At 41.0% G+C, this 21,208-nt stretch overlaps 1 protein-coding gene and 1 pseudogene across 1 annotated transcript; both read left to right on the top strand.

Annotated features, from left to right (window-relative positions):
* Positions 1–10,976: 10,976 nt before the first annotated feature.
* Positions 10,977–11,094, top strand: LOC126417768 (5S ribosomal RNA; annotated as a pseudogene).
* Positions 11,095–16,309: 5,215 nt separating this feature from the next.
* Positions 16,310–19,176, top strand: LOC126417060 (ornithine decarboxylase 1-like). Its single transcript, XM_050084953.1, has 8 exons — positions 16,310–16,399; positions 16,540–16,636; positions 16,846–16,922; positions 17,057–17,229; positions 17,337–17,634; positions 18,248–18,499; positions 18,612–18,820; positions 18,942–19,176. Exons 1-8 carry the CDS (start codon positions 16,310–16,312, stop codon positions 19,174–19,176), a joined length of 1,431 nt encoding a protein of 476 aa, XP_049940910.1.
* The last annotated feature ends 2,032 nt before the right edge of the window (positions 19,177–21,208 follow it).

Here is a 21,208-nt window from a genome sequence, read left to right as displayed (position 1 = left end):
TTCTACAATCTCTCGGACAGTCAGTCTTCGATTGGCACGCACCATTTCGTTGACGTTCCTGACATGAGCGTCGTCGGTAGACGTCGAAGGGTGTCCTGAAAGAGGGTTATCTTCAACTTTTGTCAGGCCATTCTTCAACCGTGTAAACCCTTCGTACACCGAGTACGACGTAAGTACTCATCACCGTAGGTTTCCTGCAACATTTGGCGTGTCTCTGTAAAGGTTTTCTTAAATTTCACGCAAAATTTAATCCAGGCGCATTCCTCCTCTAACTCTGTCATCTCGAAATTCGTGAACTGTGTAACGCAACGTTCTACTCCATACAGCTCTGACCAATAACTAAAACACATACAACAATGAATCGTCCGGCAGTTACACATTAAAACACGGGTGTGTGCAGGGATGCTAACCGCATTACGCTCCAACACACCATTGGCGCAAAGTTACGAATGTTCCCGAACTTTTTGAACAGACCTCGTACAAATGGTGACATTAGCTGACAATTAATTTCAGCCTAATTAAAATATTTTGCAAATGGAATTAATCCATTCGCGCAATTTGCTGGGCGCCAGCTTTGGTTCATCGTTCGAACCTGGCTTAATATACTAAAGCACAGCCACAGTAAGACAGATGTTCGAATGACTACACAAATGGCCGCCGGTCCGGGCGAAACCAGAAACTTTTTGCCCTATATTCCTAGCTCAAATAGGATCCGAGCATATAAGACCTCCTGCTCCTCCTCCCCCTACCCCAAAACTGCGACTCTGTGCGCGGCCATTTCATACATGTTTGTTCCAGTTCAAAATGGCTCTGAGCACTATGGGACTTAACATCTGAGGTCATCAGTCCCCTAGAACTTAGAACTACTTAAACCTAACTAACCTCAGGACATCACACACATCCATGCCCGAGGCAGGATTCGAACCTGCGACCGTAGCAGACGCGCGGTTCCGGGCTGAAGCGCCTAGAACCGCTCGGCCACGGCGGCCGGCTATTTGTTCCAGTGCTTCTGCTGTGTAACAGTGGAGAAAATGAGAGCAGGTGTCCCTGCGGCAAACAGAGAAATGATAATAAAAAAAATAATGGCGTACTGTTTACCGAAGAGAGTTCAACAAAGAAACGAAATTTGTTCGATATGAAATACTTCACTTGCCTGCATGAACTCTTTCTTCGGAACAGCCTGTAGAGTTTTGTTAAGTGTTCGGTATAATTTTGCTCAGGACTTGCATGAACAGTGCCGTCGTCTCAATCGTTGTTAATCTTTCGTGTTTCCAGGCAGTCGTAACGTCTGTAGTGACCTCTCAAAATGTGAAATCGCTTTCTTTACACAGGTATTCTGTCGTCAGTATTATACTGTTGTTAGTTTATTCATAAATAATATATCCAGTCTTTGATTTCATCGTGTAGCTCGTAAAGTAAATTAATCAGAGTAAAATTCCGTCTCTTAAGGACCCATTAGCTTGACTATAAAGACCGCTTTTTAAGCCTCTGACACACTGAATTATTTTCAAAACTAGTTTCGAACACTTACCACAAAAGAATTTCCTCCATTACGAACTTGCGTACTGCAGGAAGTATAAAATATCGTTCAGAATGTAGCCTCTTGCCACTGTAAATTCCTTATCATATCGACAGATTGCGGATCGGTAGTAGATTGCAAATCTGTGTCGTGTGGACGCACGAGATATGCGGCTATTTATTGCACATTAATATTCTGTACTGTGTGCATCGACCTTATTGTTACTCTTGTATATTGCACGATTTCATTCCTCGCCGATTCTTTGAATCATATGTGAAGAGTAACGGACGTCCAGGTAAAGTTTCATCAAACGTTCTGTACGTCCATTGTTGAACATTTCACGCCGGTTTCTTCCTTCCGCTCATTGCTGTATCACCATTCACTTCGTTTAGTTGAAGTTAAGTTTCAACTTCCGAACATTTGCACGTTTATTGTTGAACATTTCACGCCACTTTCTTCCGTTCATTACTGTATCACTACCCACTTCTCTTAGTTGACAGTGTAGTTCTGCAACATTCAAAAAACGAAGACCTCTCTAACATCAAATTCTACAGAACCTAGAATCACTTGCAGTACAGTAGAACTTCGATAATGGGTATGTAAAAAAGGTCGGATTATGAGAGGAAAGTTTTATTGACCCATAACATACAGTGCAGCACAAGTTTAATGTTCAACTGTAAATTCTGTCTGAAATATTGTTCCATGTCATTACAGCAACAACACGAAAAGAAAACCTTCACTCACTAAAATATCTTACATGAATATGTAGTGTGCAGTTGTGCCTGTACTGTAAAATAAGTCCGTACCGTACGGTAAGAGTGAAAGTTTAACACCTGTACATACCTTCTTAAGTACTGCACTGACACACAACCGACTGAACGTAACCGTTTAAAACATGAGAAATCAGACGGTAACAAATGTTCTGTTCTTAAACAGGACGGAGAAAGTCTATAATGTTCATTTGCTTAGCAGACGACGACTTTGATTTCGCCGCGATGTTCCAGCATTTCCTAAACCAGAAAATGTCTATTGGAGTAGACGTAGAGCTTTGTTCGATGTACTGAAGGTCAATATCTAATGCCTTTTTAGCATCCCTATGTGATACAACATCCGTAGGTTCGTTGTTTTCGTTGTCATCATCATCTTTCTCGTTCTCATTGGTTGTTCGAGTTACAGCATCAGTTAATTTTGCTTCCGTAATGCAGTCATCATCAGCTGTACTGATACACCACTCACGTCACTGGGCTCAACGATCGGCAGTAAAGACAGAGTCACATGTTTACGTTTAGTTGGTGCCATAATTTAGTTTAATACACTTCAACATGTAACAAGAAAGCCGTCACTAATTTATAAAACGAATGCGTGCTAACACTTATCGATCGAGCTGAAAACATTTATTTCACACTAAAACTGATCGAACTATCGCGCACAGCGATAGTCAACTGCCTACTGATCCTTACGAAAGACGATGAGTCATCGACAATCTCAGTTCAGACTGTAGCAGCAACCCGTGTAAGTAAAGAAACAGCGGAAACGAGATGGTCGGACTAAGCTCGGAGTCGGACCATCCAACGTAGGATCAGCGAGTTCTACTGTATTCACAATAACAACTTGTTTCGACTGACACTCAGACAACACTGAGACAGGCAACCATTCGATGTGGAATAGAAGCCCCGTATCAATCTGCGCAGCGAGTATGCGCAGTGGTTGCTCCTCTTATTATTAGACAGACTAGCAGTGGGATCCCCACTACCCCAACTTTTATCAGAAATCTACTTGGACAAATCTCAATTCTGGAACAAAACTCTTCACAACTGAGCCCTTGGCAAAATATGTGGTGCACTGGTGTAGGTATTTAGACGATGTGAGTAAGATGTTTTACTTCAGCGGACAACGGCGCTTGCCATTGGAATTCAAATAATAAAAATTTGGAATCGGCCAACTCATACAAAAATATGGGTGTTAGACTTTGTAGGGATGTGAAATTGAATGATGTGGGTAAAGCAGGTGGTAGACTTAGGTTTGCTGGTCGAATACTGGGGAAGTGCAATCAGTCTAGAAAGGACATAGCTTACAATTCACTCGTGCGACCGGTTCTAGAATATTGCTCAAGTGTGTGGGACCCGTACCAAATAGGACTAACAGGGGATACTGAACAGAGAAGGGCAGCACGAATGGTCACAGGTTTGTTTGCTCCGTAGCAGAGTGTCACAGAGATACTAAAGAAACTGAACTGGAAGAGTCTTGAAGCTAGACTCAACTATCCCGAGAAAGTCTATTTACAAAGTTTCAAAAACCGGCTCTATATGATGACTAGGAATATATTACAATCTCCTACGCACCGCTCACATTGTTGCCGTGAGGATAAGATGAGAACAATTACTGCACGCACAGAGGCATTTAGTTATTCTTCCCGTGCTCTATGCGTGAACGGAACGGAAAGAAACTCTAATAACTGGTACAATGGGGCGTATCCTCTGTCATGCACCTCTCGATGGTTTCCAGAATATTGATGTAGAGGAAGATGTAAAACTAATTGTGCGACCATGCTGTCCCTAGCTAAACACTTACCACACTTGAGAAAGACTCACAATTAAGTCGAATTATAATCATCTTGCTGAGACTGGAAGATCCTATTTTAGTTTAGTCGCGTTCTCGAATTAAATTTAGGTTGAAAAAACTTCACCTTCTGCAAAACAAAAATTTTTTGTTTTAGTGATTATTTCCGATATATGTTTCGACAAGTATGTGTAATTTTCTGTGAGCCTCGTTTTAATTACAGAAGATGTGTTAATTTAAAGGTTGTATTGCACAAAGTGGTCTGCTGTTACGAATTCTACAACTTCAGAGCATGTCGTGTATTTTGTCATACTGTGCATGCTTAGTGCGCAGAATGCACCGGTCCGCACACGGTTTTAATCTGCCAAAAAGCTTTATCATTTGTGTGTTTCGTGAACTTTAATTACAGACAGTGCATTTTCGCACCCTTTACTACTTCACTGTTACCTGGTATCGCAAGACTCATTGCTCAGTGAGTGCGGCGCCATTAATGTTTCCAAATTTGTTTTGTGAATAAAAACATGAAATACCAGGTGACAACGAACTGTCAAAAATTGTGAAAAGCGGTGCATATAATCACACCCCTCAAAACACAGCAAGAATGCAAAATATGATAAAAAACGTGACATGTTGTGAACTCATTAAATGCATAACAGAAGGCCATCATTTACAACGAAACATCTAAATTAATGCAGATTCAGAAATGAAAACTAGCACCTAAGGATAAATATCGAAGAAAAAGAAAAACATTGAGTTTTGCAAAATTTGGAGTTCTTTAGAAAATAAATTTTAGTTAAAACACGGTTGTGTGAGTAAAACTGCGACGTAATTGACAATTTAAATTTTTGAATTCAATAAACATGCAGTCAGCATGAACGATAGGTGGTAGCAGAGACACTCTCTCTTGAGCAAGGGAGTAACTCGAATTACGTCGCTTGTAAAGGTCCGTCTTGATCAAACAAGTTGCACAATTCACAATTACCGGTTTCGGCTGTTGCCATCTTCAGGTCTGTTATAAACAGAAAAAAAAACCTGCGACAAACTAAGTTCATTAGCAGAAGCTAAATCTACAAAAGCCTAGGAATACATAATAAATAACAAATAAATAATAGTATGACCAACAACCATTCTATACCAGCCATACATACCATAAAAATATACTAATATGAGTATCATCGTCAATATATGTACAACTATGTACATACTTACTATTGGTGATGGCCAGAAGGCATCCTGTATTTATACATTTAACTCTAGCCAGTAAAGGACATGAACGCCAGGGTTGAGGTGTCATCAGTATCGTAAATTCCCGTAGTTAAAATGCAATATGCGTAGTCATTAACCAAAATTATTTCATGTGTGTAAAATAATCATCTGGCAATAAAACATAAACTGACATACAGTATTTGGAAATAATGCTTGATATCCACATAAAACATGTAAAGGGTAATAACACACTGAAGGGCCAAAGAAACTGTTACACCTGCCTAATGTCGTGTAGGGCCCTTGCGAGCGCACAGAAGGGCCACAGCACGACGCGACATAGACTCGACTAATGTCTGAAGTACTGCTGAAGGGAAATGACACCATGAATAATGCAGGGCTGTCTATAAATCCGCAAGAGTAAGACGAGGTGGAGATCTCTTCTGAACAACACGTTGCAAGGCATCAATGACGTTCATGTCTGGGAAGTTTGGTGGCCAGCGGAAGTGTTTAAATTCAGAAGAGTGTTCCTGGAGCCACACTCTAGCAATTCTGGACGTGTGGGGTGTCGCATTGTCCTGCTAGAATTGCCCAAGTCCGTCGGAATGTACAATGGACATGAATGGATGCAGGTGATCAAACAGGATGCTTACGTAAGTGTCATCTGCCAGTTCGTATCTAGACGTATCTGGGTTGCCATATCACTACGCCTGCACACGTCCCACACCATTACAGAGCCTCCGGCCGCGCGGGGTAGCCGCGTGGTCCGAGGCGCCTTGCCACGGGTCGAGCGTCTCCCCCCGTCGGAAGTTCGAGTCCTCCCTCGGGCATGGGTGTGTGCTGTCCTTAGCGTAAGTTAGTTTAAGTTAGTTTAATTAGTGTGTAAGCCTAGGGACCGATGACCTCAGCAGTTTGGTCCCATACAACCTTACCACCAATTTCCAATTTACAGAGCCTCCACAAACTTCAACAGTCCCCTGGTGGCACGCGGGGTCCATGGATTCATGAGGCTGTCTCCCTACCCGTACACGCCCATCCGCTCGATAGAATTTGATACGAGACTCGTCCGACCAGGCAACAAGTTTCTAGTAATCAACCGTCCGACGTCAGTGTTGAGGGGCCCAGGCGAGGCGTAAAGCTTTGTGTCGTGCAGTCATCAACGGTACACGAATGGGCCTTCGGCTCCGAAAACCCACATCGATACCGTTCCGTTGAAGGTTCGCACGCTGACACTTGTTGGCCCAGCATTGCAATCCGCAGCAGTTTGCGGTAGGGTTGCACTTCTATCACGTTAAACATTTCCCTTCAGTTCTCAATCGTATCGTTCGTGCAGGATTTCTTTCCCGGCCGCAGCGATGTCGGAGATTTGATGTTTTACCGGATTCCTGATATTCACGCTCCACTCGTGAATTGGGCGTACGGGAAAATCCCCACTGCACCGCTACCTCGTAGATGCTGTGCCCCGTCGCTCGTGCGCTGACTATAACACTACGTTCAAACTCACTTAATATCTTGATAACCTGCCATTCTAGCAGCAGTAAGCGATCTAACAACTGCATCAGACACTTGTGGTCTTATATAGGCGATGCCGACCACAGTGCCGCATTCAACCTGTTTACAGATCATTGTATCTGAAAAGTCATGCCTGTATCAGTTTCTTGGGCGCTCCAGTGTAGAAAGTTCCTAGCCTTGCAAAGTAAATACTACATCATTCTGTAGAAGGCAGAATAAAACGTGTAAAAGTAACATCAACTTTATTAATAGAAACCTTTCAGCACTATAAAGCAATTAGACATAATCGTAAGTCGAAGATAATGAACAAGGCAACGACTAAGTTATTAATCTTTCGATGCTCAGTAATCCATTCGGAGTGACATCTCACAATCAGTGGCGCTGCCCGTGCTTTCTCTGTTAGGTTTTTTTTTTTTTTTTTTTTTTTTTTTTTTTTGGCGATGTTCGCGATCTAAGATCGCCAGGTCTCCGTGCCGTTCGTGACCGGCGCACATGAGACCGCGCACGATGCTGCTCATACTGCCAAGATGCTGAATACATCAAAATAATCATTCAAGTAAAACTCGCTCTGTTCGTTCAGCAGTAATCCCGGTTGCCGTTTCTCATGTAGAAAAATTTTCATTTCCTCCATTAGGTTCAATAACTGTTCTTCATGCGCCTTGTGCTAAACTTCCATATTGCCCTGTACATTTCGTGCCACATGTTTTTCTTTCTTATCCAAATGTGTATCGAATGCGTTGTTTTGCTTATATGCATGGTTTTTAAATGGTATCTTGAAATTTCTCCCCATGTGACAGATCTATGTAGGGCTTACCCAGTAGTAGGATTTTGGAAGAATTATCTCGAAGAAAATAAGTTATTGGCAAACTGCCAACTCGAGTTCAAAAAATATCGTTCTTGTGAAACACGAATAGCTCTTTATTCTCACGAAGAAATGAGCGCCATTGACAGAGGATATCAAATTGATTCCATGTTTTTAGATTTCCAGAAGGCTTTTGACAAGGTACCTCACAAACGACATCTAATCAAATTGCGTGCCGATGGACCATTGGCTCTGTCGTGCGACAGGATTTGTGATTTCCTGGTCGTAATAACTGAGGGAATGTCTTCGGGTGAAACAGAAGTAATGTTTAGTGTTCCCCTCTGCTCATCTACGTAAAGTATTTAGGAAGTAATCTGAGTAGCACGTGTAAGTGGGCTGCTTCTGTGTTGGTAGCGCTGTGTAGCGCTTTGCATTGAATGTCTGACCGCGCTTTCTTTCCGAGAGACTCTGTGGCTGGTTGGACTCGTTGTTGAACGTTAATCACCATTAGTGTTGGGCAGTTGGAAGTTAGTTGCCAGCAGTGATGGAAGTACTGTTGGGCAGTTAGAGGTGAACAGCCACCAGTGATGGATGTTAAATATGAAAAGTTAGCAGAGGTCTGAAGTTTTAGCGTAGGCTAACGATCTGTAAGTATCCGACTTGGAGGTTGAAAATTATTCATGATCACATCTCTTTGTACTGGATGTCACATTAATACGGAAAAAAATACATTATTTAGTTTGCTACAAAATCTTTCCTTTGCTAACCACATGCCTATTAGTAGATAGTCGCTTAAGTAGTAGTATCTTTTATTTAGCTGGCAGTATTGACGCTCCCTGAATTGCAGTAGTTCGCGTAATGAAGATTTTTGTGAGGTAAGTGCTTAATGAAATGTATAAGTCATTGTTAAGATTTCTTTTTAGTCAGGGCCATTCTTTTAAATTAATTATTTGAACTCAGGTTGCAATTTTTTTGAGCAGCCAGATTGCGTTGCGCTAGAATATTATGAGTCTGTGTTGAAATGATAAGAAAAAGTAAAGAGAAAGTAGGCTCAGTACGTTCAGTTTTACTCAGCTGTTTCAGACTCAAATAACGTATGCGCTTCATCTTCTCAGTCATTCTGCAATTTAAGTACAGATACACACACTTAAATAAAGAAGTTTCACGCTCTTTGATTGTTTGCAGATGATGCAATCATTTACCATCTTATAATGTCATCATATGATCAAATCAAATAGCAAAATAATTTAGAAAAGGTATCTGTATGGTGCAAAAATGGCAGTTGTCTTTAAGTAATGAAAAGTGTGAAGTCATCCCCATGAGTACCGAAAGGAATCCGCTAAATTTCGGTTACACGATACATCAGACAAACCTACAGGCTGAAAATTCAACTGAATACTTAGGGATTACAATCATGAGTAACGTAAGTTGGAACGTTCACATAGATTGTGCGTAAAGCAAATGGAAGACTACAATTTATTGGCAGAACACTGAGAAAATACAACAGGTGCACTAAACAGACTGCCTACACTACACTTGTACGCCCTCTTCTGGAGTACTGCTGTGAGGTATGGGATCCGCATCAGATAGGATCGACGGAGGACATCGGAGAAGTGCAAAGAAGAGCAGGTCGTTTTGTGCTGTTGCGAAATCGGAGAGAGAGCGCCACGAATATGATACGTGAATTGGTGTGGCAGTCATTAAAACAAAGGCGTTTTTCGTTGCGGTGGGATCTTCTGGTAAAGTTTCAATCACCAACTTTCTCCTCAGAAAGTGCAAATATTTTTTGTCGCTCACCTACAGAGGGAGGAATGATCATCGTAGTAAATAAGTGAAACCAGAGCTCGCGCAGAAGAGTCTGTTTGAGAGTGAAACGGTAGAGAAATAGCTTGAAGGTGGTTCGATGAATCCTCCGTCAGGCACGTAATTGTGAATTTCAGAGTAATCATGTAGATGTAGATAGATAACTGCTTTTGATACTCGTCTCTGAAATTTTTATGGATGTATGATTGTTAGCCATGTTATTATTTCTTATTTATTATTTCTTGTGTATTCCTTGGACATTTGTAGATTTAGTTTCAGCTAACTGAACTTAGTTTATCGAAACACTGCTGCTCCATTTGTAACAGATTTGGCTATAGCCGAAAGCGGTAACGGTGAATCGTACAACTTATGTAATCAAGACGGACCTTTACAAATAAAGTGCCAAAACATGGTTGTCGACTCATTTACAGATTTAATATCTACAGTTGATAAGTTTCGAATTACAACTTAAATTTCTTTGGTAGTTGTATGTTGTTAGCTTCATAGTACACCAGAAAACAGGAATGACATTTTTGAGTTAGTAATACTAGAAACTGTTCCTGTAACCCTAAACATAGCTACTGTCAAATAAAATGTTGTGAAACATACTCGAAAATGTGTTTCTTTGTGTAATAATTCCAGTGTTTCACAGCGAAGCCAGTTTCAGTGATTCAAAATACTTAGCTTAGAACCCTCCGTCATCCACATAATTGTCAGCCTAATGTGCTGGGACACACTAGCTCAACTCTTCCAACAAATTTTGTATAGCGCTCTCGGTCAGTCAACTTTGTTTATTCAATACCTGGCTAACTAATGTTAGTTACACTGTATAATTGTTGCGGCATTCCACGGAACACAAAAGTTGTCATCTCAAGCGGAACGAGTTTTCGTCTTAGAGACAGACAAAAATAATCTGTCATGTCGCACCTGGGATTCCACGCAGATAACATCAGATAACATATTCCTGCACACTCACAAGACGTTCTTTGAGCCCCGATGTAGAAGTGGTCGTCGAGGGGCCACCATATCTGACTGATAAATGGAAAGTCCCACTAATCGTATGACTTGAATTGACACACTCAACAGATTTTAATTTTGTAAGTGGGTTTAATACAGTTTAATCATTATCGAAAATATTACTTAAATGAACTGTTTTGTCGAAAACTAGGCACAAAACAAATGAAATGTGGCATTGTTATATTTAAATTACAAGTTATATAAAACTTCTAAAAACACTGAAATAAAATCAAATCAATAGGGCTGTCTTTTTGTTTCTGGTAGCGTCTGTATCGTTGGCTTCAGTACGATTCATAATAGTAATTAAAAAAAACAGATTTTATTCGCTCCTCGTAAAATTATTAATGGTGCATAAATTGTTAGTTAAAAATCCATCAAAAATACTGTAACTATGGCTCGAGAAAATGTCCCAGCCATGAATTATGTTTTTATTCTAATTTTATTTTGCATTTCCTTGCTCTGTGTGAGGTAAACTCATTGATTATATCATTAAAGTCAAGTTTAGCTGCTGCGTGGCCTTTTATCATGACAGCTAAATTTGACGGTCTACTTTGAAGTAGTGGCAACGGCCTTGCCGCAGTGGATACATCGGTTCCCGTCAGATCACCGAAGTTAAGCGCTGTCGGGCGTGGCCGGCACTTGGATGGGTGACCAGCTGCGCCGCCATGCTCTGTTGCCATATTTCTGGGTGCACTCAGCCTCGTGATGCCAGTTGAGGAGCTACTCGACCGAATAGTAGCGGCTCCGGTCACAGAAAACCATCATAACGGCCGGGAGAGCGGTGTGCTGACCACACGCCCCTCTTATCCGCATCCTCATCTGAGGATGACACGGCGGTCGGATGGTACCGATGGGCCAGTTGTGGCCTGTAGACGGAGTGCTGCTTACTTTTAACCAGTGATAAATCTCCAGAATTTTTGGCGCCGGAACGCACTTCTTCAACCATGCAACACCACTCGTAGCATTCACTGCTTTTCTCGGAAAGGGGTAAGTGGTTGAATACTACAAAAAAAAATCATCATTATTCTCCTACTGATTCTAATTTTTTGAATTTCTGCTCAAGAATCATGTTGTAATAGGAGTTCGTATCACTATTTGGACATTACAAATAGTCAGTACGAAAGGGCGAAAACTGAGGTTAAGAAACTCCATATTACGCGTTAATTTGTTCGCTTTCAAGCGCTAATAGGAGGTAAACGAATGCTATGGAGACACAGGTACCAGGTCAGCTGCTTAACAGGTGTTTCTATTGTATACTATGAATGAACTGTATTATGTCACAGGTTGTTGAGGTTCATCCCGTTTTTAACCTTTTAAGGCAACAGGCAAGAGGGAATAATAAGAGTGGACGACCGAGAACGAAGTGCTCCTATTGAAAATGATGTAAGACAAGGATGTAGCCTTTCGCCCCTACTGTTCAATCTGTATATGGAGAAAGCAATTGTGGAAATAAAAGAAGAGTTCAGGAGTGGAACTAAAATTCAAGGTGAAAGCATATCAATGATACGATTCGCCGATGTCATTGCTATCCTGAGTGAAAGTGAAGAACAATTGCATGATCTGCTGAATGGAATGAACAGTCTAATGAGTACAGAGTATGGATTGAGAGCAAATCGAAGAAAGACGAAGGTAATGAGAAGTAGTAAAAATGAGAACAGCGAGAAACTTGACATCAGGATTGATGGTCACGAAGTAGATGAAGTTAAGGATTTCTGCTACCTAGGCAGTAAAATAACCAATGACGGACGGAGCAAGGAGGCCATCAAAAGCAGACTAGCTATGGCAAAAAAGGCATTCCTGGCGAAAAGAAGTCTATGAATATCAAATATCGGCCTTGATTTGAGGAAGAAATTTCTGAGAATGTTCGTCTGGAGTACAGCATTGTATGGTAGAGAAACATGGACCGTGGGAAAACCGGAACAAAAGAGAATCGAAGCATTTGAGATGTGGTGCTACAGGCGAATGTTGAAAATTAGGTGGACTGATGAGGTAAGGAATGAGGAGGTTCTGCGTAGAATTGGAGAGGAAAGGAATACGTGGAAAACACCGCTAAGGAGAAGAGACAGGATGATAGGACATCTGTTAAAACTTGAGGGAATGACTTCCATGGTACTAGAGGGAGCTGTAGAGGGCAAAAACTGTAGAGTAAGACAGAGATTGGAATACATCCAGCAAATAATAGACGACGTAGGTTGCAAGTGCTACTCTGAGGTGAAGAGGTTAGCACAGGAGAGGGATTCGTGGCGGGCCACATCAAACCAGTCAGAGGACTGATGAACCAAAAAAAGAAGCCAACTGGAGCATTGTACTTCTTTGATACCACGCTTCGTGAAACACTTCTTGAATACGGATGGTGCCATTCTGTATTACAGCTCATGACCGACAACGCGAGTGAGGAACTACCATAGAGATCAGATGGGGCAAGTCTTGCACACTGCGTATAGGGGCAGAAGCGACTCTAACTGGAGAGTGCCAGAGGAGCCAGACGCTGAACACCCGATCGAACACTAGTTATTAATTTTTACCTGGTACTCAGAGCCACAATATTATTAACTTCGTTTCGCATACAAACATGGCCAACACATTCATTTTTATGAGCGGAAACTTTTTAAACCCTTGTAGGCAGAATGTTTAACTAGGCCATCCTACAACCAATTATGACGTCGAGAATATTCGCATCTGTACTGAATATAGAATTTTGTGCAGGGAAGGTAGCATACATTGTTGGCGGCAGGGCAGCCGAAACCGACGAATCTAGGCGCTTCATTCTGGAACCGCGCAGGTTCGAATCCTGCCTCGGGCATGGATGTGTGTGATGTCCTTAGGTTAGTTAGGTTTACGTAGTTCTGAGTTCTAGGGGACTGATGACCTCAGAAGTTAAGTCCCATAGTGCTCAGAGCCATTTGAACCATTTGAACCAAACCGACGAACGGCAAAAATCTTCTCCAAGTCTGCACCCCTTCCACGCTGGCTCTAGTCGCCGATCAGCTTGCGGTGACCAAAGTCATGCGATACCTCCTAATATCATGTCGAACCTCCTTTTGCTCGGCGTAGTGCAACGTCTCGGCTTGGCATGGACTCAAGACGTGATTGGAAGACCCCTGCAAAATTTTGAATCATGCTGCCTCCATAACCGTCCACAACTGCGAAAGTGTTGTTGGTGCTGGATTTTATGCACGAACTGATCTGCGATTATGTCCCACAAATGTTCGATAGGATTCATGTCGGGCGATCTGGGTGGCCAAATTATCCTCTCGAACTATCCAGAATATTATTCAAACAGCGAGCAGTTGTGGCCTGATGACTTGGCGCGTTATCATCCATAAAAATTCCATCGTTGAATGGCTACAACTGGACTTCAAGTAATCATCGGTTCAGTTGGAGGACAGAATCCAGTTCATTCAATCTGTACACAACCCACACCATTATGGAGCCACCACCAGCTTGCACAGTCTCTTGTTGATAACTGCGCCACAAACGAACCCTAGCATCAGCTCACCTGGATGTATGGTTCCGTGAGGACTGCGCCACAGATTAACCCCACCATCAGCACCTCCCGGCTGAAATGGGGACTCATCTGACCATATCACGAATTTTCAATCGTCTAGGGTCCCACCGATATCGTCACGAACCCCGGAGAGGCGCTGCAGGCGATTTCGTGCTGTTAGTAAAGGCACTCGCAGCAGCCATCTGCTGCCATAACCCATTAGCACCAAATTCCGTCGCACTATCCTAACACATACATTCGTCCCACATTCATTTCTGCTGTTATATCACGTAGTGTTGCTTGTCTCTTAGGACTGACAGCTCCACGCAAACGCTGCTGCTCTCTGTCGTTAAGCGCCATTGCGTTGTCAGTGGTGAGACGTAATGCCTGAAATTTAGTATTTTCGGCACATTCTTGACGCTATGAAATACTGACTACCCTAACGATTTACGAAATGAAATGTTCTATGAATCTAGCTCCTACTATCATTCCAGGTTCAAAGTCTGTTAATTTCCACTGTGCGGCCATAATCACGTCGGAAACCTTTTCACATGAATTTCCTACATCATGTAGATGTAGAGACCCGAGTGCAAATGACAGCTCCACTAATGCACTGCCCCTTTATACTTTGTGTACGTGATACCACCACCATCTGTATACGTGTATTCCACTACACGATACCATGACTTACGTCGCCTCAGCGTAGTGTTGTAAATGAAGATTCTACAAACTGGGTTTTAGTATAAATCCTAAAACAAAATCAATACCCCAATAATTTTTTGATACTAGGGCATCCTGGATTCGCTTGTCAGGGTAACTTAAACGTCAGTTGAATCGCCAAGGTAATGCTCGCACTCCGGCAATGGAAAGCCAGGAATGTGTCTGCGTACAAGTATCATCTCAGAACTAAGACAACAAGTAATAATTCATCGACTTCCGAAACCGTTACTCGACTAACCTGCCCTCCGAATCGACATCACTGTGCGCCCTGTCGTTATGCAACGACAACGACATCATATGATTTTTATCACCATTCTCACGTCTCCTTAACAGTCTTGATGGAAGAGATAGGAGCTCCGTCCATTAATGATCACGTAGATCGACGGTGACACGGAGTAAAAATAGCGACAGTATCGTATTGAAGTGTGGCTACCTGTGGAGAGGGGGAAAAACGCCTGACACGAGTCCATTCTTGGACGAGTAACGCCACTTTCCAGATAAGATTTGTTCCCCACGGCCCATTAGCACGCTCTCCAGTGTATATAAGGCCAAATTTGGTCTGGCGAAATCACCAGTGTCCACTTACGGACATCAGAAGGCAGACGCTCTTGGAAGCGAATTTACTTTCCCCCAGCTATACGACATCTTACGCCGAGACTGCACAGATAACTCTGTGAAGGGTGCAGAGTGGTTTGCCGACCATACTTTTACAACTAGTGACCAGAACACCGGAATCTCACACCAGTTTGCTGGTGTATGGAAATTACAGTTAACGGCCTTAGTGAATGTGTTCAAGAGCTTTGAGTGTGCAACCTGGTCTGCACATAAATGAGGTAAGTCACGTTTAATTTACAGCTCCCGTACACTCCTCCATACAAGCTTACATCTTAATTAACAATGTTCCACTGTAACACGGCACCCTTTGTCAAGAAGTACCGCATATTGCGCTGGTGTCACTGAAGGAGGTTTGTTAGATCACCGTACACCCACTTAATATCAATAAAAACCCATTCAAAGCTCTCTATTTTTGTTGCTTTGGGCTAATACCTTAAAATTTGAAATTTTTCTAAGTGTTTCGAGTTTCCTTTAGTAGTGATATTAACATATGTATGGTAACGTTACTATGGAACTGGTAGTGTGTTGTGATGCAGAAAACACACTGGTTTAATGGCGATGATTGTTTCACAGGGTGCTGTAACCTGTGCTCAACTGCGTCAGGGCCCAGCTGCAGGTTTCTTCTTATACAAATCCAGCTGCAGACTGTACCTAAACGGTGAACCGCCTTGGGTACCATTCTTCTGACAGATCACCAAGAATCTCTCATCTAATTTATTCTGCCTTCAAGTACAAATTGACTGAATCTAACTGAGGGTTGCTTCGTAAGTATTTTACTTCACTGCTGAATACTGTTACAGTATACCTTTCACTTAGTGTGTTGTAACAATGCTGAACACACTCCTTTAGAAATTACATGAATTTCTGGCCGATGGAATACAAATACTTTTTTATTTTGGTTAAATCAATGAGACTTGCTTCTTCCACATTAATTATTTCAATACATGGTAGACTATTGATTTTCTCTCTCTTTACAGTTCGCTTAATCCAACCAGCTTTTCTTAAAATCAAATACTGATTGATCATACCTTCTCCCAAGTATCATCTACGACTAATTCAAACAACATCCATCATGCAGCTAGGTAAACTTGATGAACGTATTCATGTCATGGATGCCAGTTCAAACGTCTGGAGCGTCATAAAGGACATTGCAGAGTCAGGAGTAAGTACAGATGCCCTTTAACTGTCATAAATAGTTTGTGATTCAGTGAACTTTGATAGTTCGATTTCAATAGACATGTCACTGTCTTGGTAACTCCTTACGTGAATCCCTTCTCACACATGGAATAACTTTTGTTTTAGGTTCAAGAGGAAGCATTCTACGTCTGTGACATTGGTGACATAATAAGCAAACACAAGGAGTGGAAAATTAAAATGCCAAGAGTCCAGCCATACTATGGTATGTTTCCACTTTTCAGCAACATAGCAGTAGGACTTTGTATTCTCTAAGTTACGACTGAAATCAATTCTGTGAAGAATCTAATTTTCAAAATATGAGAGATATCACCTACATCAACTACAGCTGTCCTATGAAAAAGTTTTCTCCTGTTATTAGCCAGTATAAAATAATTATGATAACACAGTTACTTACTCCCATTATTTTTGCAGCGGTGAAATGCAACGATAGCCTCACTGTGATTGAAGTACTGGCTGCACTTGGAACTTGTTTTGATTGTGCTTCAAAGGTGAGTGTACAATTCTATCACTCCTGTTAAAAAACAGGAACTTATTTTGCATTATTAAGTGTATAGAGGATACAATACAATATATGACAAACATACTAAACACTTTTTAGTAAATTCGTATTACTTTGTTACAGGCTGAAATTGACAGAGTTCTTTCTGTTGGTGTCGACCCAAGCCATATTATTTTTGCAAATCCTGCAAAACCTGCATCGCACATCCGCCATGCAGCGGCTGTAGGTGTTGATCTGATGACTTTTGACAGTGACTGTGAGCTCCACAAAATCAAGACCCTATTTCCTACTGCCAAGTGAGTAAATCGAAATCAGAATCTACTTTCCATATTTATGGATACGTAGATTTATCCCTTTCATAACATATTCGGTAACAACATTTACCTTGTCAACTATGTTTTAGGCTGGTGCTACGTATCCGGTATGATGCTGCCGTGGCTCAGTGCCAGCTTGGGAACAAGTTTGGATGTGACCCAGACTCAGATGCACCACGCCTTATGAAACTGGCTCAGTCATTGGACCTAGACATTGTGGGCATCAGTTTCCACGTCGGCTCTGGCTGTGACGATCCACCAGTATTCTACAAAGCCATTTCTGCCGCCCGAAGACTTTTTGATCTGGGGTCAGCTCTAGGGTTCTCCATGAGTTTGCTTGATCTTGGTGGTGGCTATCCTGGCAACAAAGGTGCCCATTTAGATAAGGTAATGTTAGGAATTCTTAGCTCTCTTCTTACGACGCAACGCAAACTAGCATTTCTGACTGTTTTGTAATGGGTAACCCGTCTAAGCAGCTGAATTATCTTTCATCTCTTTTCTTCCCTAAGAATTTTTGAATTTATAGCAATAGGCACTCAAAATACTACCTTAAAGCACCTATATAAAACATGTTATCTTTAAGATCATTTCTTCTCCTTATTTTTAGTTTCTTTGCTTTCGTAGCTCTTTACAATCAATTACCACACCTTTAGACTAATTTGTTTTCACACTTTTGGTATACATTTCTGGATAGTTGGAATGCTTATTCCATTTTCAAGCCGCTTATCACTTTAAGAGATATGTTTAGCAAAGTCTGTCATTCTGTTACAGATATATGACTTTTGATAACGGGTTCTCATGGAGAAGTTAGGCACTAGTGTCAGTACTTTGATAATTCCAATCAAATTAATGCAATTTTAGTACATTGTGGGCATTTTATATCGCTTCCTGCCCACTTGCTGCATAATTCATTACGCAGTTTTCTGCCAAATAAGCTGGTGTTTGTTTATTGAGAAGGAATACTGTGCGGTGTATTTCAAGGTTGTTTCTATAATTCCAGATTGCAGAGGTGGTGAACAGTGCCCTCGGCGAGTTCTTTCCTGAACCAGATGTTCACGTAATTGCGGAACCAGGACGGTATTATGTTGCCTCAGCATACACCCTTGCTACAAATGTTCATTCCAAGAGAGAACTTATCAACCCAAAGGATGGATCCATCACATCAGTCATGTACTATGTAAATGATGGAGTGTACGGCAGTTTTAATTGCATTCTCTATGATCACATGAAAGTGACACCAGTGCCTCTCAAAGTAAGTCAGACAATGTTCGTGTATTTTTTCTCATATGCCATATAACACCGACATAATTAAGAAATGAAAGGAAAAGTGATCATTGCTCTAACACGCGATGTTTCTTTTATAGGCAGCTGGACTTGAAATGCGTCAGTGTTCTGTCTGGGGACCAACTTGTGATGGCCTGGATCAAATAGTTGAATCTACTTTGCTGCCGGAGATGGATATAGGAGACTGGTTGATTTTTGAGAATATGGGTGCTTACACACTGCCTGTGGCGTCTCCATTCAATGGCTTCCCTGTTCCCAAAGTGCATACTGTGATTGACGTCCAAGGCTGGTAAGTAAGGTTTTTCTTTTCCAGAATCTGACGGTCGTTGCAAAGATTCAAAATATCTAAATACGTTGCAAGATTCATTTTTTATTGTAACCTTACTTATTGTTTCTGTAAATCCATACAGGCTGCTGCTCAAAGACCGACTACCCATGATGGAGAATCATTTTGTCATTGGAAACACGCCAGCAAATCTACACCTGGGTCTATCCATAGATGGTCAAGGCAACATTGATGAGTGGGATGAAGTTCACATGCCTGTTTCATCTTCTGATGATGAGATTATGGATGATCACATGTCACAGTCAACTGTGGGCTCAAGCATCGTATATTCATTCCTTCAGATGGGACAAGTCAATTAGGATCGGATGGAGGCGTCTCTGCACCTCAGTTACAAGAGATCATAACGTACTAGGTTATTTTACTCCTCGTTTGCAGAAAACGGAAAAAATTAGCTGTTTTCTTCTGTGGCTTTCTGTTTCTTTTGTGTGAAAATCTCACAACATGTAAGATGATGTATCAAGTGATAGTTTTGTGTACTGCAGCTCAATGCCTGAAATTTGTTTAAGGGACTAAAACATGAATCTCAGAATAACTTAAAGTATAAAGGTTTCTCCAAAGTCCTTTCAGGTACTCAGCTGTGTGCCAAGCTATCATCACAAAAGCCCAAGCAGAATAGAATGTATGTATACACTCAATACCTGAATAGCATCTGCATTGTTGGAACCAGAGGAAACAAATAAAAATCTGTCACTGCCGTGTGTGATGTGATTTTTGCCAAATGATAATTTGTTGTTGTAAAATGTGTAATAGTTTCAGTTTACTGAAACTCATCACATGATAACTTGGGTGCAGAGAGGCGAAACAATTCCATAAAAGGATGTTCCTTTAATGACAGTTTCCTTCGAGACAGTTTTTCTGTTTAGCTTGTAATTAGAGGAAATACCACCTTAAGTAGCAGTTCCTAATATTGAGAACCTCGTCCTAGAAAGATGTTCAGTCTTTGTAAACTGTTATACTGTTGTCATATTAATAATGTTCACGACCGAATACTGTAGCAAATATATTTGTCTCTAGTGCTATTTGAGGAAGTAAGTTGAGGTATGGACACAGATGAGTTTATTTGGAAAGCGTCTTTGTGGTTGAATAAGTGAAGAGGCAGCATCTTCGCTTGAATTTGTGAATTTTTTATTTATTGTCTTTTATAATAAATCGAATTATTTAAACAAATATTTGTTATACTTTTCATTTACGCCATTACAGCCTAATGTCTACCATACAGAAGTACAACAAAGTAATTATCATAACGAGCGGCATTCTACAATTCTGCTGAGAAAATTTTCTATAAAATACCCCCGAGAATAGTGGTAGCAGGTTGCTAAGGGAGTGCTGCTGCATTAATGTTAAAATATTAGAGAGACGTATTTACTAGGAGTTCAAAAGAAGCCTTCAGTTGCAAAAGAGTCATTTGGATTGATTTTAGTAACAACACAATGAAATCAAACAATTAATTAAGGGACGGGAAGTGCACAAATGTGGAAAAATGACTAACTCCAGAAGCAATTATAATTGTATTGCATTTAGCTGGAAAAATGCAGCAGATACAGATGAGTATGGGAAAGGCAAGTCCCACATTGTGAGTGGTACTATCCTTGGCCTCACAACCAGAGATGATATCAAACAACACCGACACTTACATACCGAATATAATAATAGTTAATCTGTAAATCATAGTCACCATCGGATCATTCGCATGCCACCTGCTTTCTCCATGTAAGATAACTTCATAAATCAAATTAGATGCGTCTTACAGAACAGTCGAATCCTTTGTCACACAATCGAGACTTCACACTGAATTTAAAATTACTAATATGCGTATCACAGATTAGATTAAGATACCTGCGAAAACTCAAGGTATGGTGTCTGAACTGTAACTGAAACAACTGAATTGCATTGGCACAAAACAGTCTTCCAGCTAAATGCAATACGGTTGAGATGGTTATACTTCCTTGTTATAGAATTAGATGTCAGTTTGTAATGTTAAGTGGATATACATATTCTAAAGTTAAATTTTCATTGTGAAAGTTCTCAAAGATAATATCGTCAATATCTAATTTAATTTGCTTCTTTTCTTGTTTTTACATTTTGTTACTCATAGGCAATTTGGATTATGATTTTTCAAACGCTAATACGCTGTAACTATTGTAGTTAGTACAGAAATATGTATTTTTGTTTATTCTGAATTCTAACTGTTAATACCGCAAAGGCTTTCACAGATCATTAGCAACTACTGTTTCCTGCATTGCAACTCCAAAATGCCGCACAACAATCCAAAATGCTACACAACAGTTCTTATTGCTATGCAATATTTACATCCTAAACATAACTTGGTAC

The sequence above is a fragment of the Schistocerca serialis genome, chromosome 8, assembly GCF_023864345.2.
Source record: "Schistocerca serialis cubense isolate TAMUIC-IGC-003099 chromosome 8, iqSchSeri2.2, whole genome shotgun sequence".
NCBI classification, from domain to species: Eukaryota; Metazoa; Arthropoda; class Insecta; order Orthoptera; family Acrididae; genus Schistocerca; species Schistocerca serialis.
The sequence above is the reverse complement of the archived record's forward strand: the minus strand, read 5'-3'. Positions and strand labels throughout refer to the sequence as shown.